The 25,886-nt window shown below is 36.1% G+C and overlaps 1 protein-coding gene and 1 long non-coding RNA gene across 11 annotated transcripts in view; one reads left to right on the top strand and one right to left on the bottom strand.

Moving 5' to 3' along the window:
- The window catches only part of CPEB3 (cytoplasmic polyadenylation element binding protein 3), an 80,602-nt gene extending 59,480 nt beyond the window's left edge, over positions 1-21,122 (top strand). For all 10 annotated transcript variants that reach the window (XM_085065180.1, XM_085065184.1, XM_085065187.1 and 7 more), the window contains 4 exons: positions 10,042-10,160; positions 11,453-11,567; positions 14,261-14,442; positions 17,376-21,122. In XM_085065180.1, the coding sequence (XP_084921306.1) occupies positions 10,042-10,160; positions 11,453-11,567; positions 14,261-14,442; positions 17,376-17,603 (644 nt within the window). In that variant the 3' untranslated portion in view covers positions 17,604-21,122. The remainder of the gene's footprint in view (positions 1-10,041; positions 10,161-11,452; positions 11,568-14,260; positions 14,443-17,375) is intronic.
- LOC146435300 (uncharacterized) lies at positions 1,659-7,895 on the bottom strand. Its single transcript, XR_014853198.1, has 3 exons — positions 7,722-7,895; positions 3,876-4,030; positions 1,659-1,798 (listed from the first exon to the last, which is right to left on the bottom strand). It is a non-coding gene; the product is annotated as an uncharacterized LOC146435300 (long non-coding RNA).
- Positions 21,123-25,886: the final 4,764 nt, after the last annotated feature.

Here is a 25,886-nt window from a genome sequence, read left to right as displayed (position 1 = left end):
GGATGGTGTCACCACAGGTCTGCTTAGGCACATTACCTCAGATTTAGTGCTGGGTCTGATGCACACAAATGTTTGTGTGTGAAATAATGCTGAGCTGGGATCTCCAGCATGGTGAGTTACACCAGGCTTATCCTAGTGTGGTGTCAACAGTGCCGTTGTGGACCTTGAGGCATTGCACAGCAACACAGATCTATTTGCAACATATTCCTCAAGCTCATAATTGCTACATGTATTACCAGGTTTTCTTGTTTTCCCAGATATTCTAGGGGTTTGTTAGCCTTACTAAATCTTGCCTGACATCACAGAATACACCGATCATGTGTTTGGGAAAGCAGTCTGGCTTTGTTAATTTTTGAGTTTTGGGCATTGTAACAGCAAAACCAAATCATTTAGTAGGTCAAACACACCTTACCTTACCTTACCTTACCTTGGTTGCCAGTGAGTTCAATATTTAGGTTGCTGAGAGAAGGACTCTCCTGTCACTGGAAGTGCGTATTGTGCACTTGGGCAAGAGAAACTGCCAACAGCTGACAATGTGTGTAAGAGGTTCCTATTTCTAGTATTGTTGCCTTAACATTTCTTTTTACCCCTCCTATGCATTGTAAAGCTTAGCACCATGTTTTTATGTTTGTGTCATGCATGAGGTGGTTTTTAATGCTTTGTCTCTGAATACGGATAATTCATTCCTGTTGCCTGAGAAGTCTTTGGATTACTTCCTTTGGCATCTGTTTGGATATGTTACTAACGGAACTGGCAAAATTATAAATGCCATGTGTTGGTCTTGGGTAAGCAGATGCCCAGTTCGTAATGTGTTGACTTGGCTTTCACCCCAGAGTTTGGGAATTAAATGTGGTTTGTGGTTAAGTATCTTTTGAGTACCTATGAGACATTGAGAAATAAAGAAATATGTATTAAAAGATGCTGTCAAAAGTAGTTGCACATTACCATGTCACAGTCTATTTATCTCTGGTAAAATCCAGATAATTCATGTTTTATTTAGGTACAAATTGACGGGGTTTTCACTTATTTGCCGGTGTGCTGAGTTAAGCAATGGTTATGCTAACTACAGTAATTTTTTTTCTTTCCTTTTTTTTTTTTTATTAAACAGATGGTGCCAACTGCTTCAAAAACATTTTTTCAGGTTTTTTTAACAGATTGCTAGCTTTAAAACAACTTTTTAAAAACTCTTTACTGTTTTTTCTTTGTGATAACTATGATTATTCTAGCGATTACTAAAAACTAGGCAATGTCTTTTAAAATGCCAAAAATTATGCAAAAGTTTTTATCTTTTATTTTTTCCTTTTAGAAAGATTGCTGTTTGGATAAAGATGAGAATTAGAGAATGAAGCATGGCAGAGCTTGAAGATAGGATGGGTTTGGAATGGGAGGAGGATGGGTTTGGAATGGGAGGAATGCTTTGGCTTTACAGTTGATTTAGATGTGTTATGCAGCAGTCTGATCCTTTTGTGTTTTCCCTGATCTTCAGTCCGTTATCCTGTTATTTGATAAAATTAAGCATATTTGTCCCTACTACTCCATATGTACCCTAGGGGTGAGGGAGATCTCATGAAAAACCAAACAGTGTAATCAAAGTTGCACAAAATAACATGAAGTGATTCTCATGCTTTAATTCAAAACAATTGGTGGGACACACAGTGTGAGCCTCTCTGATTCTCTCTAAAGAGAATCTGTTTAGATGGGAACACTGTTGTTGCAGGCTTTTGACTGCTCTTGATTTCATGGATGAAGACCATTTCCATGGTTAATTCCATTGCCACTGCAATGGCAGTTGTGTTTTCTGCCAGAGGAACAAGAATGAACGGTTGCAAGGAGAAAGTATAGAGTCATCATTCCAATTTTATTAGTTGTATTCACAAGAAGGTATCTGGTTTATCCAAATACAGCAACTATTCTAGGAAACTGCCTACTTTGTCTTAACTGATTGAAAATGATACCACCACAATCCAGTGTGAATGAGCCAATTTTTGTATTTTAAAAATTGGAGTCAGAGATCATAATATTTGTTAGAATGGAAACTGTTGTTCTCTATCCAGAATTACATTGTATGGCAAATAGCGATTCTGGGAGGGTTTTTAGACGTTAATGTATGTTCCAACACACATGTGTACAGTGTCAGTTGTTTACCCACTGACACCTGAGGCCACATCTGTAATTTGTAGTCCCAGTGTCTTCCCACAACAGGGCAGCATAATCCCAAATCAGTGCAATTCACAAAATGTGTGGTAGCAAAATGAGGTACACATTAATGTACTCTTCTGTAGCTGCGTGACTTTAGGTTGGTTTTGCACAGAATTTTCTTTGAGGTTTTTTGATGACTTTTGTTTGAGTCTCCCTTTGTAAAACCCTTAATACTGTTTCCTGACTTGTCCTAAATGTTTGAGGATTCTTGGTGGTGTGCTGATAATGATGCTCTTTAAATGTCTGTCTTTGAGACTGCTGTGCCAGGTATCTAAGAGCACTCAAGGAGCTTGCTTCATATAAGAGAATTTCTGTCTCTAAAATGATATCATTTGCAAATTCTTTTTCTAAGGGAAAGCAAGAATATGGTGAAGCAAAATGCAATAATATTTTTGAGCCATCCAAGTCTAGGCAGAACAAATTTGATTCTGTAGTAGCATTGCAGGATTATTCTCTCCCAGCTTTCATGTTGCTTTCAACAGATCCTACTTACTTTCAGAATTGCTAGGTTGCTGTAGAAGAAACCACAACTTTTAGCAAGCATTTGACCCTTTTTCAATAATTTGAACATAGCTAAGTACATAAAAAGCTTTCTGTGTTTATAGGCAGAAATAGCCAGACCACTTTTGTCAAATGGAAGGAACTGAATATTTGTCTTATTCTAATTAACCTCTCCTACAGCCCAAGTAGATTTTACTGTGGGTTGTACACCCCATCACTCCCCAGTACTATGTTTATTAAATGTCACCTTTTCTTTTGTTTTATAAATGGAACTACATGAATTGATCTGTAAGTATTATGGGCTTCAGGATAAAAGCTGTCCTTTGAATAGTGCTGTTGGGGATTTTATAATATTTTGTGCTTTGTAGTAGCTTGTGCTATCTTGTTTTGCTAATAATTTATGAAGCACCAAATTGTTCTTTCAAATTATTGAAATGTGTTGAAGGGGTTGTTGCAGGTGGTGGTGCAGAGACAGATTCTGTACTAGCACTGCAGCATATTCACTGTTCTGATGGTCATCTAAAAAAATAAGTTGTTCCATACTCCCACCCCCAATCAGTTGTAACCATTTAATGCATTAAAAACTTGTGCTCTCTTTATGAATTCCTACAAGCATTATATTTATAAAATTATGCATTCAGTTCCTAGGATCACTTCAGTGATGCATGCAATTCTACCCCTAAAATAATAATACAGTAATCTAAAATTGGTGCAAGATCACTAGAATATGCACATCATAAATTTATCAAAGGTAGTACCCCTAATTATACTTGTGTCCTCCCCAGTCAGAGGTTAGGACTGGCACTGTGAATATTTCAGGTGCTGGATGGCTGTGGGTGCCTCTGCCCAAGGCAGTGCAAACGCCTCTCTTTGATCTCGAAAGCTTGGAGCAGCTCAGAGCTGGTGCCTCCCTCAGCTGTCTCAGTGCTGTGCTTGGCAGATTTTGTCTGCTTGATACCATGCAAATTCTACCTGGTTTTGGGACCTGTGATGTATCTGACTGCTGATTATACCAAGAGAGTGTAATCAGTAGTCAGCTGTATGTCAGTGGAGACTGGGGCAGTTTCATTAATAAAGTGAAACACATAATTTTTTAGAGTATTTGTTAAATTCAGTATTTTTATTTTTTGTATATACCATTCTGATCTCCCAGGGAAATGCATACTCTTACTCACCAGAAGCAGTTTTGGGTTTTCTTTGGTTTTGAGAGGAATTTGTTGTTCAACATAATCCAGTTTGGGAAAAATCCCTTCTATTATTAAGGAGGGTTTTTCAAGCTGCATCTTCTTCTTACAGTCAACAAAGACAAGAAACTTGAACAAACCAGAACCTGAAAACAATTCACATGTGAGTGAACATTCAGCCCAGTTATTATCAGCACCACAGCAGCAAATGACAAATTGATTACTTGATTAAAAGAAGGGAAGTCAGAGCTTAGTACTGAAGCTCTGCATTCTGCCTGAAGAAATGTCTTACAGCTCACAGGAGATTTAGAATCATACAAAAATGAGAAAATATGCTACTAGCTTAGTCTATGCAAATGACATGGGGTGTCTGTTCTTTTTGATTGAAGTACTTTGAGTGAAGCTTTTGACAACAATCCCAAGTATTCTGTGTATCACAGCTCTAGTAAGTGCTGCTTGCTTTCTTCTTTAAAAATAAATTTTAAGAAAAACATATAACTTAAAGTGAAAACCATCTTTATTGTAAAACCCAATATCAAATTTAATTTAAAATAACTGACTTCAGCTAAAACATAGCCTGGATTTTTGGACCAGTGCTTTCTTCCTCTGAAAATTTATTTTACCTCATGCTGATAGTGTGCTTGAAATAGAAGCTGAAATCAAGCAGAGCATTTATATTTCTGTAGAATTTTTCCATATTAATGTTGGTTGGAGTAGGACTGGAAAATGGGTTTTTTGCTAAGAAGAGTAACAGGTTTTGTTCAGACTTGGAAACTGATCTCTCTTGAGCCATCTGTTCAGAGTAAAAGCAGCAGACCTGACCCCCTCCAGATGATGACCGTGAGCTGCTCCGCCCAGAGCACTCACCATTGCATATTGCCCTTGGAAATCAAAATTTAAAACATTAAATTCTGAATTTAGTTGTGTTTTTTATATTTACAAATGTGAATGCTTGGTTTTTTTCATGCTGCTGACTTAGTAAACTTCACAAAGATAGCTTCCCCTTCATCAAATACTTGGTCTCTGTCATATGAAATTCATGTAACTGCTCTTATAACTACAACAACCAAATTGTATGTTAGAGACTTCCTTTTGTGTTTAATTCTGATTTATAGCTGCTATAGATCATGTTGCAGTCTGAAGTCTGATGTTGAAAATGGCTGTGACCTTTGAAAGAGGAGACAGCCCTAAAAATTAGCTGTTGCAATGTTTTATATTAGTTTAGAAGTAAAATGCCAGATAAAGAGAGGCTTTAGTATGCCTGTAGAATATTCTTTTGGTTAAAAAAAAACCCCAAACCCCCAAGTAATTTATTTCAGTCTTTTCTTTTTTAATGCAGGTGGGTGGGAGTATTTTTACTACAGGACAAACTGAGATGGCATATGTATACTGTTCTTTTGGGGCTTTTTCCCCCATAAGTGGTGAAAGTAAAGTAATGATGGCTAGAAAATCCTTTTTGTTTCTTGACATGCTTTGGAACTGAAAAGACTTTATAAATCTTTAGGTGTATGCATTTACTACAGCACTATAGAAATGTTGTCCTTTCTGTTGAGGAAACACTGGGGCACCTCTCCCATGTCCCACAAATAATGCATGTCCAGAAAGCAGAGGTTCTGTGGGTGGGTTGGGTTTTGTCTTCCGTTTAAATTAAAGATGTGGAGAAAAATGCTCAATATTTATGACAAAATGGGATGTTTCTGTTTCCTCTATTATTTGTGATAGGATAAAGTCATTATAAATAGGGGTTAAGTGTTAGTTTCAATTATTTTGGTGATCTCATGATATGGGCTATTTAGTGGTAAGACTGGAATTATGAAGACATGCAGTTTATTTTACAGAAGCTATTGAAACAGAACCTCAGTTTTCATTCAGCTCTCCTCTATGATCCATTCACTCCCTTGCTGACTTTTCTTATGTCTCCTCTCTTCCATCTGATATGTATGCTTCATTTTATTACTATTTAGATTCAGGATCCAATTATTTTTCAATGTAACTGAGGACATGGAGTACAATCATTTAATTAAAATCAAACAAACCCCTTCCCAATGTCTGCAATGTGGCATATGAGGAATTTTCTACATATCACACCAGTTGGGCTTAGTCTGGTACTCATGAAAAATATGTAAAAATGTAAATGTGTAGAAATAGGAGAGTCACTGTAAGATGCTAGACTGTTCCTATTTCTTATACACTTTTGTTTTTTAGAGAAAAGAATCAGCTGATAGGGTCAAACACTGCCATATAAAATTAGACCTACTAAAAGAAATTAATCTTTGCAGCCCTGACTAATACATAATTTCACTCTTCTGCAGTAGCTAAGTGAGATTACAGCCCTTTCTATTTTGAGGTTTCTTAAGTATTTAAAGCCTTTGAAGTTTTCTGAAAATGCAGTCATGTCACTGCAATGTTTAAAGGAAAGTCTGCAATTTTTGAACACCTCGGATTCTTACTTTTCAAAAATGAGTTTCATTTTTAATAGTCGTTTCATCTTTGGATTTAGAAGTGTGTTTTATTCATGTTCAAAGTATCTTCTAATAAGATTACTAAGGTGACTTTGAGCAATGACCCTTGTCATCACATTAACTGATTTAGAAATTTGGTTCACACTGTTTCTAAATGTTCCTTTCCTGTGGGCTTTTAAAACAACCTTATTCTAAAAGTTCTAGTAAATACAACCATAATTCAGTTCAAAACTGTTTTTTAAAATCCAGTTAAAAAAAAGAAAAAAAAAGTGAAATATATATTTCATTAAAAAGTTAAGTCTATTTAAATCTCCTTCTTTGAGGCAGCCATCTCAACCATCTAAAAATAACCCTAAAGAAATGAGACTAGAACATTCATTTTCTTTGCCATTTCAACTCCATCTTATTTTTTACATCACAATATGAGGTAGATTTATATATTGAAATACTTTTATAAGAAATCTGAGGTCAGTGTTAGATTTTATTGTAGTCTTGGAGCTTATAAAAACATCAGAAAAGACACTCTCTGAATGAAAGAAGATGTGCTTCAAAGGTAGTTCAGCTTTTTTCAAGCATAAGTGGTCCTTCCTTTTTGCAGATGAAATCAATGCATGTGACTACCCAAAGGCTCTTCTGGCTTGCTATGCAGACTAGAAAGAAAAAGTTCTTCTCTACATTCTCTTAATTCTGCCACCCAGCTTCAGTGTTATAAAGCTGAAAATATGTGACCCATAGAATACAATTCCTGTATCTGATTTTGCAAATGGGCTGAATTTTGGGAATTATGGATTTCAGATCAATTACATATGAAATCAATAGATGATACGCAGACACCTGACATGGAGATTTAAATACTCTTTGACTGTATATCTAATTCTTCATTACAGTATTTCACTTTGTTTGAAAAGAACCGAGATTCTGAGAACCAGAAATAGGTTAATCCTTTCCTGTTGGCTGTATAACATTTGCATTCCAAAATGATGGCTTTATACCAGAAGATTCAGCTCAGGGTTGATGTATTTCAACAACAATTTATGTATTGTTGTTCTCAAATGCAAGAATTTAACTTATTAATTACTTTGAGTGTTCACAAGTTGAGCATAAAATGATGCCCTTCAGTTACAATCATAAAATTGAACTAATTCACAATTAAATGAAATTTCTAAAGAAAACGTCTTGATTAAATTCAGTCCACTCTGGACTTCATTAAGTGAGAGATCTGTGCTGTTACTCCATTAGGAATTTTCTGAAATATTCCTGTATCACTAAATAACTAGAGACTGTCCAGACAACCTTTACTCTCATACCATTAGTAATTAATCACTTAAACTGAAACAGAGTATGAAAGTTCTTACATAACAAACTTCTTTCCTACCTTCTCACATGGGTTACAAAACAGTCAGTGGTTTCCTTTTGCTCCACCAAACCGTGCCTAACGACGGAGCTGTAAAAGGAAGGTGTTACCAGATTTAGAAGAATAAAAGAAATCCTTTTTGTTTTTCAAACATGTTTCTCATGATGCTGTGAAATGCAGTCAGTCTTTTCCTGGTGAGCCATGACAGGCATGAAGCTGGATAATCTTTAACTCTTGAGAAATACTTTGCTTTAGACAAGATAATAGTCTTTTCTGATAAGCTCTACCAGCTATGGCTTGCTAAGTTGAATGATATCCACAGAGCCTATAAGTTTATTTTCTTTCATATGCCTCATACCTATAATGCACATTCTGCCCTAATGAAGGTACATGAGTAGTTCTTTTCAATTAATTACATTGATGAAGGATGGGCAGAACACATGCATAATGCACTATTATCTTAAACTCCAGTATGACTGCCTGTAATTTGTACCAACATGCCAGTTTTTAACATAAAAGTATGAATATCAAGATCTTCTTTTATTAGAAAGGCAGAACAGGCACATTAATAAGCTTTCCATCTAGCATGTTGTTTTGAAGAGGTCACTGAAGCCTTAATACACAAAGTGCTTCCAGTAATACAGAAAGGTTCCCACCATTAGAGAAAATATGCCAATGTTGGTATTAATTGAAATAGAGATTTTTCCAGGCTGTTTAGGATGGCAAAAATGCATTTCCCAGGCTCTAACAACTTTATTTAGTTCCAAGTGTATCTTGCATTTCAAGTGGCAACCTTGTTCCAAGCTTGTGGGACACAGTGTATATGCCAGATTTTCCATTTCCTTCTCAGCAAGGTTAAGTGAAATTAGACCAACTGGACTAACTTACCCTTTCATATGGAAATTGTGTCACTGTTTAGCTGTCAGAATAGGACATGTACAAAGGAGCTTAGTTCTTGTACTTCTTTCCATAAAATAATGAATCCTGGAGATCAGGGTTGAGGATCTCCTAGGTTGGCTTCTGAATCTAGGGAAATTCATTTTCTCCTCATCCTCCCTCTGCTGTACCCTTTGAAAAGTTGTAGTGACTTTTCTTACACCAAAATACGTCATTGCCTTTTGCCAGAGAATTGCAATGTTTATTTTCAGCACTGCAGTGATGTGTTGCACCAACAGCAGAGGAGGAGCTGGATTGCTTCTGCTCTGCCAAGACTCCAAGTATCTAAGGATGGAGACTATTCAGCTGTAGTCAGGTTGCTGTTTTGTGTGGCCTCAAATATCTCACCTGTTTTACTTTGTGGAATCTGAGTCAAGGGCAGTCCCTCAAACCATTTGAATGTCTGGTCAGGTAAGGAAGGAGCACTGCCAAAGTTTGACTGCAACCTGCTACCATTGTGCTACCAAAATTCTGCCAGAGAGCAATAAAGGTTTGAGGTTTATCAAATCTTTTACTTCTTGGAAGAAAATGGATGCTTTTTAAAGTGATCCAATATTTGTGAAGCACAGATAGGAGAACGTGCTGAAGCACACAATGCTGGGGAATTTGAAGCGACTTTCACCTAAATTGCTCCTAGTGTGAGATAATTCTTTACGCAAGGCCAATTTTGGCATGGGTGTTTTCCAATTTAACTTTTTTATACTGGAATCTGAGTTTAAAGTGCATCTTCTGCTATAGAGTTCCAATCAAATGAAGTGCATCCATGGAAGCACATATTTTCCTGGATGAACAAGTAGATGCAGCCCTAAACAGTGGCATTGCAGCAATGCCTGGAACTACTCATGGGAAAGAGCTTCACCTTTCTGAATTTAAGGTTTTTTTCATCCCTTTGTGCTTCTTGAAAATGAGTAAAAATACCTTTACCTTTGACAGGCATCTTTCTTGACCATATCGATTTCTATGATACTAATATTATCTGAAGTTCTGTGCTTTGTTTTTCATTTTCATGTAATCTTTATTAATCTTCAGTGCCACAAGTCCTTGAATGATTGGATATTTTGTGCCTCCATTGTAAGATGCTAATCACTGATACCAGCAGATAAATAGCTCCAATACAGTTGTTGGAAAATAGAAACCCTTATTCACCAGCTCATATTCTCAGTGCTCAGAATCATTAATTAATCAAATAAACATCCTCAGATGCAGAAAAAATTCCTGTCTTTATTCTGAAGTCAGTACTGTATGAAGGTATGATCTCTTCAGTGAATTTAATTTATGAATACAAACTACCAACCTTAACAGTTATTTCTAATTTATATATCTTACCCACTTTTTGGGTTTGTTTAAAAAATGCTTTATAAAGTAACCTGTTACTTTTCTTTCTTGTGCCCTTATCTTTTCCAAGGTTACGCCTTTCTGCTGTTCCAGGAAGAAAGCTCTGTACAAGCTCTGATAGATGCCTGTCTGGAAGAAGATGGAAAACTTTACCTATGTGTGTCAAGTCCCACAATCAAGGATAAACCAGTAAGTAGCTTATGCCATGACACTTATGCTGGTTGCTAACCCATTTGCTGTTACTCTTTTCAGTTAATAAATAAATAAATTAAAAATACGAACAGTTAATTACTTGTCATTTCCTGTTTCTGTCCTTGCTGTTATATTGGATTGACTTTCTGTATCAGCTTTACATGGCTTTAACATTTGCTTTATTCTGATAAATACAATTTTCAATTAACTTTTATATTTGGTAGGCATCAGGAGTATGCATCATTTTACAGTGTTAACTGTAAAACAATGGAATGGTAATTTTTCATCCGTATGATTTGAGAGAAAAGAAAGCCTTATGCAATAAAATGAAGAAACTTACCCCGCCAAATTGAGATTCAGATAGCATCAAATATCCCCTATTTCATTAGGTTTTTTAATTATTCTTTTTTATACATTCAGTAACTAATCAATTCATAATTTAGGCCTAATTTACCTTATAGAAACTATGAGGTAAAATCAACTACTGCAGACAGCTATAGCAGAAGACATACAGTAACCTGTTTTTATTGCGTACATCTGTAACATTCTTTAGTGCTGGTCCTTTTTTATGCTTGTAGAGATATACAGATGAGGTGAAAACTACAGACAAATAAGATAGATTAAAAAAGTGCTGCCTTTTAAAAGTACTATTAAAAATTTTGCACAGTTGAATGAACAACACAGGATTGCAGCACAGTGAGTGGGCTTGTGTGATTCTTAGGATCAAAAAAATGGATTGATGTACAGCTCTAGCTAAATAACTTCTGAGCAGGTTTTTTCCATGTAATCTAAAGTTTTTTTATCAGCTGTGTTGCTTGCTGCTCAGTAGAAATAGGCATTCACATATTATACAAATTCCTCTTATATCCAAGCACAGAAATTAATTTTATCAGTTCGTATCAGTGCTTTAAAATTTGTGCATCTCTGTGATTTCAGGAAAGCCAGAAGCCCAAGCTGCAGCTCTAATTGCAGTCACATGGTAAAATGTTCTGAAAGTCCTTTCACAGGTTTCTTCCAATGATAGCGATTAGGGGCAGGGAATTAATGAGTGCAGGAGTTTGAGATGAGCTTTAACTCAAGCCTGGCCTCTAGAGGTGGTAAATGAGTTGTTCCCCTTCTTTTAGACACTTAGATAAGCTACGTTCTCAATTTTTTTTGGTGCTTATACTACCACTTCACTGCTTTTGAAACGTTCAAATTTTGTTTTTAATTATAGAATGATTTGGCAGTTTTTTCTTAATTTTAGTTAAGTGGTCAAATTCTTATACTGAAAATGATCCTTCATACAGGTGCAAATTCGACCTTGGAACCTAAGTGACAGTGACTTTGTGATGGATGGGTCTCAGCCTTTGGATCCAAGAAAAACAATCTTTGTTGGAGGAGTTCCACGGCCTCTCCGAGCTGGTGAGTAGAAGGGAAATGCAGGACACATAGCAGATTAAGTAAAAAAATATGAGGAAAGATATACAGTATCTGTAAAAGAGCAGAAAATGTACGCTGTGTTTTCCAAAGATTACAGCTTGCTTTCTAAGACAAGGAGTGTCTTCCTGTTCACAAAATAAAAACAGTGAATGTTTTTTACCTTTAAATAGATTACTAATTAGGATTGTAATTAGGATTGCCAGTAGAAACAGTTTTCCTCAACTTTGCATAATATCCTAGAACTTGTATGATTTTTTTTGTAATGTAGACCATCTTAATCCTAACCCTGATTTGTTTGCAAACAAGTTCCCCTTTCCTTGGATTAAAAGACAAAGACCAGACCTTTCTCCCAGACCCTTTCCAAACCAATTTGAACCTCAGCTCTATGATTTCTGTTTCCCTTTTATTCAGCTCCTACCATAATTTTTCCATGGAGCTATGGACATGGCCTCTCAGCTATTGCCCATAAGAAAAATTTCTCCCAGCCCAGGTCTCTTTGTGGTCTCACACTGAAGACCATTTTCCAGACTCACTCCTAATGTAGATACTTTCCCTCAACCTTTTTTTCAGCCTTAGCTCTTTCTCTTCTCTTCTGTTTGCAGACCCATATGTAAGACTCCTTAGCTTTTGGCCAGAGCAAAGATTTATCTCAGCCCAGGACTCCTGGCAGTCCCCATTTTGTTTTGAAGGCCCCATTTGAACACTGCTCCCAATTGTAGCTCAACCCTTGTTTCTTTCTTCCTAATCCTGACATTTTTGGTGAGCCAATGACAAAGTCATGAGGCAAGTTAAAACGTTTCTCCTAGCCAGATCTTTTGGCAACCCTCACTTCTGTTTATACTCCCTTTCCATCCTCAATCCAAGGTAGCTGCATGGTTTGTTTTCTCAGCCTCTCAACCCTAATCCTAATCCTGGAAAACTGTAGTAGACAAGGCCTCTCAGTCATTGTCTGGAAGAAAGACTTCTGAATCCTTGTAGCCCTCAGTTTCCTTCGGCAGCCACTTTCCAGCCCACTGAAACTTCAGCTCCTCACTTTATCTTTTGCCTAATCCTAAATCTTTCAGGAAGCTGTACCAATGTCCTCCAGCCATTGCTGACAGTAAGATTTCTCTTATTCCAGGTTTCTTGGCACCTTTCACTTTCCTCACCATCTTAAAACAAGGCCCAATTGTGAGATTATGCAAATTATGTAATTATGTAAATAGTAACAATTAAGCATTAGCTCATTTCTAATGGTAGGCTTTATAAAACTGTGTCATTTGGCCTGTCCTAGATCACATTTGAAACACATTACATTTGAAAACTGATGCCTTTAAATAGGTAACTTCTCCAAAGCAGACAGTTTCCATTTGCTCTTGTTTGCAGCTTTAAAGATCTGATACAGAATTTTTTCCTAAGATATCTGAACACTGCATCTTTTCCTTTCTCTGGAATCCTGTATATTCTTTCATCTCTGTTGGCAAGAGTAACTTAGATGAACTAGTATTGTAAATGTGTTCCTGATGTTTATTCTGTGTCACATTTTGAGATCACTACCCAAATGATGATTGCAAATCATTAGAAAGAAGAAGAATCTACTAGTCACTACAATATGCTGGTAGTTTTTCCTTACTGTTTGCAGCTGTATTATCTGGTTTGGTAGAATGAGTCAGATAATTGTTGCTTGTTGCAAATGAACAAATGAGCATATGGTATTCCCTGCACACAAATTTATGCAAACACATATACCTACTCAATTTACTAATGAGAATTTTGTGAGAACTATGAGAATTTAAATATTTAGTATTGGGGGGGGGTTTAATTTTATTTTGGGTAGTTAAATTGTAACTTGCTACAGAAAGTGTTTTCACAAATTACCACTAAAAAAAAAATGGCTGACTTGGCAGGGCCTGTACAGATCCCAGTATCTTGCATTGTTCACCTCATAGATTTATTGGCCTTTGAGTTTTTACAGAGAGCTTGGCTCAGTGGCCATACATCCTTGCACAGTTTACATGCCTCTTCCCTGCTTTCTTCAGCCTCTTTACTACTTCCTTCAGTTTTTTTCCTTAACTGTCTTTCTGTATGTTTCCTCAGCCATGCACTCAACTGGTCTTATTTTATGAATGACATTTCTACTTCTTTAGAGTTATTCTTAGTATCATCAAAAGCAACAAACCATTTTGAAAGATCCACAACCAAGATAATGTTCTACCAAAATACTAATTTAAGTTGCACCTAAAATGTGGGCTTGCTTTAGCTGCAGGAACTTCTGAGGTTTTGCAGAGATTTTTGTTTCAAATGTGAAACGTCTTTGATGTCTCTTGAACCTTAGTACTTAGAGCAAAATATCAGATTCTAAAACCAGGAATATCCTTAAGTGATCTTACCTGTAAACTAGCATTAAAAAGCCCACAAAGTGCCAGAGTTTTAATATGCAATATTGTAAATTCTTGTTCATCAGATACCAACTTTAATAGCATAACTCTGCATTTTCTTTCACATTTCAGTCACACCGACTTTTTGCAGATTCTGTTTTTTCTCTTTATATTTTACTGTAAGGTTGATTCAATCTCTGTTTCAGTTTGCAATTTTAGACTTTGGAAGACAAGTCCGATAAGGCAACTGGTGCTTTTTTAAATGCAACACCATTATTTATGTTAAATCTATTGTATTTAACAATTGACTTCTTGCAGTTGAATTGGCAATGATTATGGACCGTTTATATGGAGGTGTCTGCTATGCTGGCATTGATACAGACCCAGAGCTGAAGTACCCAAAAGGTGCTGGCAGAGTGGCTTTCTCCAACCAGCAGAGCTATATTGCTGCTATCAGTGCTCGCTTTGTTCAGCTCCAACACAATGACATTGATAAACGGGTAAGTAAAATAGCATGGAGCAGAATGGTTGTTACTAAACTGTACAGGTATTTAAAAAGTCCTTATTAGCAGTGTGTTGGAGAACACTGTAAGCTCTGTTCTTAAAGATGACATTTGTCAATTTTTTTAAAGCTTATTTAAGCATCTAAAGCAGAGTGAAAAAATACTTTAAACATCTTAAATAAATGTTTAGTGCTAAACCCAGAAAATAGTTGATTGTAAACTCGTTTGTCCTTGGTTCTCTTTTGAATTAGGTCAAATTCCGTAGCATTTCCCAGCTTCTTTCTCCTCCTTTAGAAGGTTGCTTACTGTGCATCAATGGCTTTTAGTTTAGTCATTATTTGTGTAGCTTGAGAGTTTTGCTAATATTAGGCACCATTTGCTGTCAGTAGTGTAGTTCTAGACTTGAGGTCCCTAAACCACAGATTTATCATAGGTAATGCTGACCTCAAAAGTCTTGAAAAATATTTAACTAAAACCAAATGCCAAGAGATGCTTGATAGGCAGAAGTGGGGGAAATGAGATGGTTTTGTTCAGTCCTTATGAAATCCCTAAAGGGCTTTACAAATATGGAATGAAGATACAGTATTAACTGAAATTTGACTTGAACAGATTAAAAGGCAACTTTGGAAGGCAAAGTTTTTTTTTTTTCCTTTAGACTTTCTGTCTTTACCTCCTGATCACACAAAAACAACACCCATGTTTTTTAGGGCTCTGCATTTAGAATTATTCAAAAGAACATACAGCATGCACTGATGCTATGTATTTTTCTGATAGGGATGCCCTGTTTTTTCCTTAATCTGGTATAAACTGTTCCTTCAGAAGTCATCTTTATAGGTGTTAGGTGTGTCTGTTATGTGCAATATGCATAAATCCATGCAGCTGCAAAGTTGAAACTAGTTTGACTTTCTTTTTACAAATTTGAATTGTACTTTTTTGTCAGGTTCGAGGAAGTCATGGGGTTACATGTCCTCAATCAATTTTTCTATGGTGCTTTACAGCATATTACGTTAACTAAGACGAGGCTATTCCTAAACATTTCTTGTCCATTGAATTCTGAAAAATCATACAGAGATTGAGAAGATTACTTTTGGAGTCTTTATTACACACTGAACCCTTTGAGATTTATACATCAGCCATGCTTGCAAGGGGTTTCTTCCTAAGATGTAGGGTAAAGCCACAAAAGGTGACTAACTACTAATTTTTTTCATCAATCTGTTCTTTTTTCACTTGGTGGACCGATAATTAAAGTTTATTTAATTATCTCCTATCTGTTTTTAAAATATATTTATGTGTGAGTTTGAAGAAGTATGAAGTCTCTTAATGAGTCCTTAAAGTTTAGTTTTTAAATCTAATAGATTGAAATCCCTGAACTGTACAGCAAACATTCTTAAAATTATTTCACTAGTAACCAATGCAAGCAAGAACATGAGACAGAGAGAGAGAGCCTCTATTTCAGACCTTCGCAATTCATGCTTGGGAAATCTGAGTAGGTGGGGATCTAGAGCTGTGCTGGACATTGGACCTGTTTTCTTCCAATTTAATTTGAGACAGTGCTGTCTTATTTTACTTGATGCTTCTAATTTTAGTGATAGGGCATCTGATATGCAAAATGGCAGTTACTCAGACTTGTTCCATGCAATACTAGTAGGAGAGTGTAATTTAAAAAAATAGATTGGCAGCCCTAGCTGTTCCTTAGGGGAGAAATATAACTCACTCTACAAGCTTTACTTCAAAGAAGTAACATTTGTTGAAGTGTGATCAGGATAAGCTGAAGTAAATTCAGCATAAAGCTTTTTTGTAGAATGGTTCTTTTCTTTCAGCTTAATATCTCATTCTGTGTTTCTTTAAATCTCTATGTATTTGTTATTACTAGAGTCAGGTTTTCCTTGCAATATACAAATTGTACCAGACTGGCACTTGTACAGTTACAACAAAATTATTTGTAATAAATGTATGCTTCAACTTTTTCTATCTTTTCTAATGCGGTTGACTGTACTTAAACCACTTTATAAATAGCATCAGAGAGCCATAAGAATTGGACATGCATGAGCTCATGATTTCTCTGGAATGAATGAACACTCAATTTAAATGTGTAGGCACAATTTGTAGGAAGAGACTCAGGAGAGAGAACTTACATGTTGTCAACTTCTGTAATAGTATTATTGCAAGTGTCTAGTCATGCATCAGTCTTGCTGTGTTTGGCACAAATGCTTTAAAAACAAAAGGCATTCCAGCCCCAAGTTGTTTACAACTGAGTGTAGGACAAAAGTTAGCAGCTCCCCAGCCTTTTTGTAATTGATGGCAAGGCCCTAGTTGGAACTGCAGTAGAAATTTTATTGTACCTCAGGAGCTAAGAATCTTTAGATAGTGATTTTTTGCTAACAAAATGGAGAGTATTTAATGCAAGTGCATTTAATTTTGTTTAATTTGAATCTCTTTGAATCTCTGGTCCTACATTTTGCAAATCACAACCAAATACATAGAAAAAAAATCTTCTGTGGGAAAAACCTCGGAAACTCACCGGACCTCTGAAGTTTATAAATATCATTTTGTTCGTTGTAGTTTTTCTTCCTAAATGTTGTTCTCATGGTCTGCCCCAATAACAACTCTATTCACATTGCTGGAGTTTTCTTAGACAGTGGAAAAATCCTTGGAGATGCTGTTTTTACTACACTTCCATCTTAGTACTTCCCCACCCCTAACTTTCCTAAGGAATATTGAATAGGTAACGAAATCACGCCCTTCTTTCTTGAGATTTTCTGTCAGGTAAAGTGCTTGGTTATGAAAATTTAACTACCAACCTCTTGGGTTAATCCTGCATAAGTTGAAAACCTTCAGTAGAGCCAGAAAGAATTAAAATATTGGGGTTTGTGTTCATGCTTAGCAAAATATGAAATGTTCTTACAGTTGTTTTCTTGTCCCTGGTGCAGGTGGAAGTGAAGCCATATGTGCTGGATGATCAGATGTGTGACGAATGCCAGGGTACTCGCTGTGGTGGAAAATTTGCTCCATTCTTTTGTGCCAATGTTACCTGTTTGCAGTATTACTGTGAATACTGCTGGGCCAGCATACACTCTCGTGCTGGGCGGGAGTTCCACAAACCACTGGTAAAGGAGGGAGGTGATCGGCCTCGCCACGTCCCGTTCCGCTGGAGCTGAACCACAGCCGCGCCCAGCAACAAGTACTGGAGTAAATAAAATTGAGTGAAAAGAGAGCGCTGCCTCAGGGCTTAGTGTTCTGGAAATCTGTGCATTCGTCCTTGACTTTAATGAAGATATGGGTCTTTTTATTACTATTATTATTATTTACAGTCACATTACTGAACTCAGTGTCCAGTATAATACAAACCGGCAGAGTGTAACTGTACTGATTTTGCACTTTGATTCACACAAACATCTGCTTGGTACCTTAATTTCCTACACAAGACTTGTCACTAGTGACATTATGTAGACTGCCATTCTCATCAGTCTTCACTGGGCTGATGTGTATGTGATGAAGATTTTTTTATTGTAATTATAATTATTTTTATTTTTAAACTGGAGCATGCACTTATTTTCAGAAATTGAGACTTGCCCCTAGCAGATGACTTACCAAAGGTAATATTCACAAGTAGGTGGCAGATGTAGCAAAAACTTAAACAGATATTCAGCAATCATTAGTTTGGGTCATTTAGAATAGTAATAACCCTTAAAGAAAATAAGCCTTTAGTTGCTCTCCATTTTGACTTGTAAGGATGATACCTCATAAGCTGGATCAGACTTTTTCTTTTGTTTTGCCGAGGGGTTTTTTTTTGTTTGTTTGTTTTTGTTTTGTTAGGGTTTTTTTTGTTTTGTTTTGTTAGGTCTTTTAGTGTTATGTAAATGTATGCTGCAATAGCTTTTGCTGCTATTAAATGGTATTACTAATACCATAATACTCTATTCAGGCTAGGGTATCAATTAAAAATGAATATGTGATTAAAATAGTGATGGCTGCTGAAAGGAGATCAGTATAGCATACAGAAAAGCTTCCAAGGAAGGTCAATATTTTTTGACTGCATGTTTACTTAATCAGGTTGCTGCATGCAATAAATTTTATATATGTCTAATATAAAACCTGCCCACAATGCACAAATTATGAATCTACGTAGGCTACAAAATGCTCAGTAACAGAAAAAATTGATTACTGACTGGAGGAAGGCATGCCTCAGTAAATGTAATGCTTCTGAAATTAGGATCAGCCCATTACAGAATGACCTATATTACAACAAATATAAAAACTAGCTGTAGGATATTCTTAAAAAAAATTTGTGGATGGTAGATGAAGTACTTTGCGGTGCTCTGTTATATATCGTGCAATTTATTTTATATAGTAAAGTGATTATGTCTAGTACTGTGATCAAACTTAACTGTTAAAGCCTCTGTATCTGACATTAACACATTTTTGACAGTTCATAACAGGTACATAAACAGAAATGAGCTCTTAGTTACAATCTCTCTCCTAATGCTTGCATCATTTACGTAGCTGCAGACCTTGTCCAGAAAACCAAAGAGCTCATGCTGGCATACATACACTACCGATTAGATAGTCTGTCAAACTAATAACCTAGGCACATTTAAGAAAGTTAGGAAACAAAGTGGTGCTAAAGAAATGTCTGCATATAAAAGTAACATGAGATGTCTGCTCTGTGGATGTGGCGTTATCTCTCTAATCCCTGGATGTATCCTGTGAAGCTTGAATACAATTAAGACCTGCTAACACAGTGGACATTTTTTTAGCATGAACTATGGGGCTGCAGATAGCATATAAATATAAACACACTTGGTATACTAATGATTGTGAGAATGTGTACACTATTTTTTTTTCTTTTTCCTCCTTTGTTTTTGCAGTTCTGGGGACAATCTGACTGGATATGACACCGCATAGTAGTTTTAAATGTTCTGGGTTTTGTTTGTTGTGATGTCCTTCTTTGTGTCTAATTTAGCAAGTTGGTTTTCCCAATGTTTAGTTGCAAGTATTGGCTTTGAAAGGATTTTTTCTGTTTTTGGAGAAAAAAAAAAGAAAAAATAGTTTTTTACTGGTTTAAAATGCTTATTATAATTAATCCCTTTTGAAGTTACTTCTGGGCGGTTTTGTGATATTGCTTTTCCCAGCCCAGGTGTCTTTTCTGTTTTTTTTCATCTGTACAAGACATTTTGTTATGCACTACTTTTTGTATCTAGACAGTTTTCAACAGTCGGCTGATGATTTTTTTTAAAGAAAAAGGCATGCTTTCTGACTGACATGATCTTTTGCAATACCTCAATTTTGAAATATAGGAAAGAAAATGATATTTTCTAAGTAAGTTTATTCAGAAAAATATATATTAATTTAATTCTGCAAGAAAAAATGATTTAACAGATGGGTAACTTTATTTTTTTCATGCTTATTTGAGTTTTTTTGAAAATGAAGAAGTTAGAGCTTTATAACTGTAATATTAAAAATCATAGCTAACCTACAGAAGTCTACCTAATTATGTGAAAGAAGTAAACCTTTTTGAAGAAATACCCCTCTTTCATGTAGAAAAATACCCCCAGAGAGAAAGAGAGTGAGAGAGAGAAGCTGGAAAATGTACAATATAGCATAATGTTGGATTAAATCTGAAACAAAATCATCATAAAGAACAGGTGTAAACACAAACTCCATTTGGTGCTGAAAGTTGTGAATAGAAGGTGAAAAAATATTTTCCCTTAATTTGTATATTTATAATCAAGTGTGATTATGCACGACTGACCAGAATTGTGAGAGTTCTTCTGTTTGTATTTTTTTAAAGAGAACTTTTTTTAGTTTATTAAATTATGACATGCTCCCTTTTGTTTTGTAAATGAATGTGCCCCTGAGTTGTTAATATGTTATATTAAAAGAGGGTCCTTCAAAAAAAGTTATTTTTTAAAATATGGAGTTCTGAACTGCAACTTGACTAAGAAGCCCCTGGGTACAACAGGTCCTATTGTGGCCTTTTCTGATGTGAGACTTGAACTAGTCGATTTTTTTGAAGGCTAACCTAACCTCGACTATTTGTTGTTATGTGCAATACTGTTTGTACTGTTTGTATAAAAAAAAAGAAAAATGAAAAGAAAAAAGGCATAAATCTTTATTGCAGATTTATTTTCATTGCAGACTTTAGACATTGTGATTCACTAAAATCATTTTTCTACTGTCAAATATGTACCTTTTCTTCATGCTGGTATTTTTTCAATAGTAATGTAGCCTTTGTACTGAGACAAATTTTCATTGTTATTTTTAGAAAGATTTTTTGCTAAGAAAAAAATTAAACATATTTACATATTTTTCATTTTTATTTCGTATTTTCTTTAAGGAGTGCTTTCTCAACCATTAATATAGTTGTTTCTGGGAGAGACTTTCATATCTGGTCAATGTCATTAATATTATTTTGTATTTTTACTTGGAATAAATTAATTTTATGATGCTGATTCTTTAAAAGTTTATTTTTTTCATTTTCAGTTATTTTTGAAGCTAAAATCTTTGTAATATTGTTACTAAAGTGTCTAGTTTTTTGAAATGCAAAGCTTTATGTATTAACTTGCTGATGTGGTTTACAATAGTGTGGCAATGATGAAAATGGTTGGTTATGTAAAGTGATTGGAAAATTGTAACAAAGAATTGGGCAATAAAATGACAGAATGAAGCAGAAAAAACGTGATATTTTGAAAAGCCTTTTCCTTTATCAAAATGATTTAGGGAGATAATAGGGATGTCACAGTACCAGTTCGCTGTCTAGATTTATACACCACCAGTGTTGATGAAATACTATTGCCGTTATAAGGAACTAAATCTATTGAACAATGGGTTTTTGACCCTGCCCATTCAGCATAATTCTTCATTACTTTTCTTGTCATGAACTCAATAAACTCTCTTTTCAATAGCCTTAGATTGAACCTCTAAAATATATATTCTTCATTGTATTTTGCCACCGTGTTATTTATTTAACGAAATTGCCCCTTTCCTGCACAACTCCCTCTCTGGATGCGTTTCTCAGTGGCAGCGTGGAGCAGTCTGTCAGTGCCCACACCATTTCTAACCCAGTCACCCCACGTGGGTGGCAGCTGCCAAGTTAATGCAAAATACTCTCTGTCCATCCCCTGGTAGCAATGCAGTAACTCATATTGCCACCACGTCTGAACATCCGTTCAGCTTCTTTGTCTTTCTCCGTTCTTCTCTGCCTCTCTTGTGTCTTTGTCCTTTTTTTCTTTTGTATTGGCAATACCAAGGGCCAGTATCAAAACACTTTTCACCTCCATTTACATCACCTTTTTTTCCCTATGCAGCCAGAAGAAACCCCTTTCTGAAGCCAGTGACTCTGTTCTGGCACCTGAAACAATCCAGACTAAAACTGGTGTTGCGTAAACAGGGCATACAATGACTTTCTCTAGACAAAATTCTTGTTTCCACAAGTTGCTGATGACCTTTTAGACTTAACTTATGCTCGAGTGTTAGAGTGGCTCATGTGTGACTTGTGGGAAGAAATGTGCCCAGAGTTGGTCTATTGTGTATCCTTTGTGTGTTCAGTTCTGTAAGTAATGTATAGACTAGATCAAATAGTGAAGTAAAATTTAGACTCAAATTAGGTACTACTGGTTGGAATGTACACAAATTGCAAACAAAGGAGATTAAGGAATGAAGAGGGAATAAAAAATTCCTGCTAAGTGGTACAAAGTTTATGCTTATATTTCTGCCGACATGCTTGTATTTTATAGCCTGCTAGCAAGGCATGGGCTAAAAAAAATTGTATTGCAAATATGCAGTTAGCAAATAACTTTGCTGATTTCACTATCTGTTAGAGTAGTTTAAAAAAAAATTTAAAAAAAAGAAAAAAAGAAAAAAAAAAGGCGCTTAACTGGGAAAAGCTCCCATGTTAATATTTCAGTATTGTGACATCTCTACTTGCAAGGTATGAGTGAAAGATTAGTCACAGATTTGTAGAAATGTCTCTTTTGTTTAATCTGGCTTGTATGTAGTTGCTTTTATGCTAGTTTGTATGATGTCAGCTAAACCCTTTTTCTTTTCCTTCCTTCCTTCCTTCCTTTTTTTTTTAACGGACAAACTTCTTAATCTCTGCTGCTATAGTGTTCTATCATACCACAGAGTATTTTATATTCATGTTAGTGACTACTCTATACCCCAAATGGGTAGCTGGTCAGAAATCACATTGGTCACATAATTCTGACACACTCAAATTTACATGACAAAAAGTTCATCAGTAAGTAGAAAACCAGGGTGCTAACAAGAGATAATTTTTGCTCTTTTTTCTTTCCTGGATGTAGTTCTGTTGGGGTATAAAGTATTAGATATTTGTAATTTTACTGTCAAACTAATGGACATAACTTTTAGAGCATTCACAGCTAAGATCTCTGTACTTGTTTTTCAACTAATTTTAAATGTACTGTATCTTTTATTACATGTTCTCTTAGATTGTTTTTGCTAGTAATTCTAACAAGGCTTCTTCCTTTTTGGCTTGGACTAACGCTTGTATGGAACTGCAGTACTGTGACTAAACATGGAGCTCAATGCTGCTATTGCTTACAACTGCTTAAACTTTGTAGTTTGGACTTTATTTTTTTCTGTAATAACTTATTAAATATAGTTGTATGAAGTACTGATATTTGTCATCCTTTGCACATGCTAAGGAAATTCTGGGATATGCATTATGGGAATGTAAACTAGATACAAACCCCCCAAATCTTGTACTGGAAAACTTTACACCAGATAAGGTTAAGCAAAGACACCCCTTAGGTGCACACAAACTGTCTTTTCTAGTTATTTTAAAATGCAAGTATATGGTCCACTTATGTATCCTCTCTAAAGTGGAAAAGCCACATTAAAGAGGTATGCTAAGCTGAAGGTAAATGCAAAAATATATATGATGGAAATATTTCTGGGAATGTAGAATCAAGTACCTTGAGAAAGGAACTGTTGAATTATTTTCTCTGAGTTAAAGAAAAGTTGCTGGCTAACATATTACACTCTTCTTAGCAGTTTAGCAATGGTTGCAAGCAGAGATTAGACTGATCAGTTAAAAAAAGACAAAAACACTGCAACAGAAGTTTATAAAGGTTTATTTTTTAAGGATAGGAGACAATTAAAGCTCAGCAATACTGCTGTTTGGAATGCCACAGAAAAAATGTGAATTTTTTCTGTATCAGGGCAAGCGAAGACCTCAAGAACAGTGCATGGTCTATATCACTGCCTTCTTCCAATGTCTACATAAATGCAGCTCAAGAACCCTGCTGGAACTATCAGCACTAGAAGTTACAGGCTGACATTTTTTCAAACTGGTAGTGAATAACCATAACTTTCAGGAGAATGGTCTACTGACTGCTCTTCCAGGAGAAATGCTTTTACAAGGCAGTGATCTAGGAGTGAATGAATGTATGAGAAGCTGTGGGCTTCTCCTTACTTCAGAGATAAATTTGAAAAGGGAGTTCTTAAAAACACCTTCCAGTTAATTGCTTAGTGTAGTCTCTCGCTGTACAATGTTCCAAGTCCATCTGGACAAAAATCGGTCTGAGTTTATCCCCTCCTCAATTAAAGAGAACAGTTGTGGGAAGAAGTGCAGCCCCTCTGGACCTAATTCCCAATCCTTCCTTTCCTGATAAAGTCAGTCATGCTCCTGGCAAGGTACACTGATACTGACAACTCCCTTCTCCAGCTGATAACAGCATTTACCTCAGCCCTTGCCTTCATTAAAAAAAAAGGGTTGCAGTAACTTAATTTAAACCAGTGCAATTAAGTACAAAAGGCTGCATGGCCTCTTTTGCTTCTGGTTGTTGTGTGTTATTTTAGCAAACTTAAACAACTAAAATAGCTGCTTGTGTATTAAGCCTATTTAGACATGCTCCTAATAAACAATTTTGCACTCAAGGCACCAAAGCAACATGTCCCCCCCCCACACAGACCTGCAGAAAAGCCGAAGCTTAGCTCTTAAAAGCCATAATCTGCTTTCCTCTATTTAGCAAAAGATAAACAGCATGAGCACAGGAGGAGAATTGCTGCATTCTCTCCTAGGGATGACCCAGGAAATGGGCTTGAAACAAGAAACCTATGTAACGTGTTTTCATAAAAATGTTACAAGCTAGTTGCAAAACCCTTATAGCACACAATTCTGTCAGGAACACAGGACAAAGCTGCATGCACAAGCTGCACACACAGATGATGTCTGTTCAAATGAATCCTCTCTCTCCCCTGGGGCGAGCAAGTTTTTGCAGTTTATCTTGGGGTCACAAACTGCACATACAGCAATTAGAGAAAGAAATATGATAAAGGTCCAGAAATCTCCCCCTTTTCCTGTTTTTGAAGGAGAAATAAACTATCATCAAATGTAAAGTCATGTGGCAGGCCCTTGGCAATAGCTGGGACAGAACTTGTGCTGTCCCAGCCAGAGCACAGCAGTTTCCCAGGGTATCTGTGCCTACCATTACTTGAGTACAATAGGAGGCACCTGGGGCTAAATCAGTAAAACCAGGCATCGATTTAGGAGCTTGAGTGATGTTTATTTGCTACCAACTTCCTAAAATCCCCTTAGAGCTGCTTCCCTAGCTTTTCTTGGGCCTATGTTTTTGTGAACAGGAATATATAAAACCACTCGTGTTGTCATACTTCTCAATTGTTTGATAACCCAAGATCTACTTAGATTCTCAGGGAATTCCCCTGTATTTTTTTCACCTGCAGGCCTAAATACAGAAAGCACTTGCAAGTGTATTTATCAGCCCATGTTTCACATACTGGAGAACAGAGGTGTATTTCTCCTTCTCTATCCAATAGCCTGAGTTGTCAAAACAGTTGGGGATATCTTTATTTTTTACCATTTTCTTTTTCAAAATTTCCTGCACTATGGAGCAAGAACTAAACCTATTTGCTCATGGCTGTAGCAACTACTCTTAACTATTTTCTGATACATATTTTGGTCTCTACCTAGTGAAGAAGAATAGTCTCTGGAAGAGCATAAGCATCACCATTAAGGTAAATAATCAAAATGGTTGCTCATAAAATTATATGTAATGAGATCGTGCCCTCTGATATGCCTTGACTTCCTTGCCAGCTTCAACCTGTACCCATTGAAATGAAAGTCTGAAAGAGAGATAGAGCTGGTACAATTCATATGCAAAATAATTTTGCAAAATACTGCCAAAAGTCATGGCAAAGGTACATGATCTCATCTGTTGTCCAAAATCTTTGCTTTTCAGTGTTACAAAAAAAGCCTCTAATCTCATTGTCAGACTACAGAACATGATTGGAGTCAAATAACAAACATGAAATTCTAGGAGATGGGCAGAATCTTGTTCACGATGTACCTAATTCCTCCAACTGTGCCTTGTGCATATCGTTGTGGTCAGGGCCCACATCACAGATTCCCAGCATAGACACATGTGCCAGAAATGTCCTGCTGAGCATTCTGCCTCTAC

Source organism: Lichenostomus cassidix, chromosome 6 (assembly GCF_008360975.1).
Source record: "Lichenostomus cassidix isolate B80296 chromosome 6, HeHo_3.0, whole genome shotgun sequence".
Lineage (NCBI taxonomy): Eukaryota > Metazoa > Chordata > Aves > Passeriformes > Meliphagidae > Lichenostomus > Lichenostomus cassidix.
Note: the sequence above shows the minus strand (reverse complement) of the source record. Positions and strands in the feature narration are given on the sequence as shown.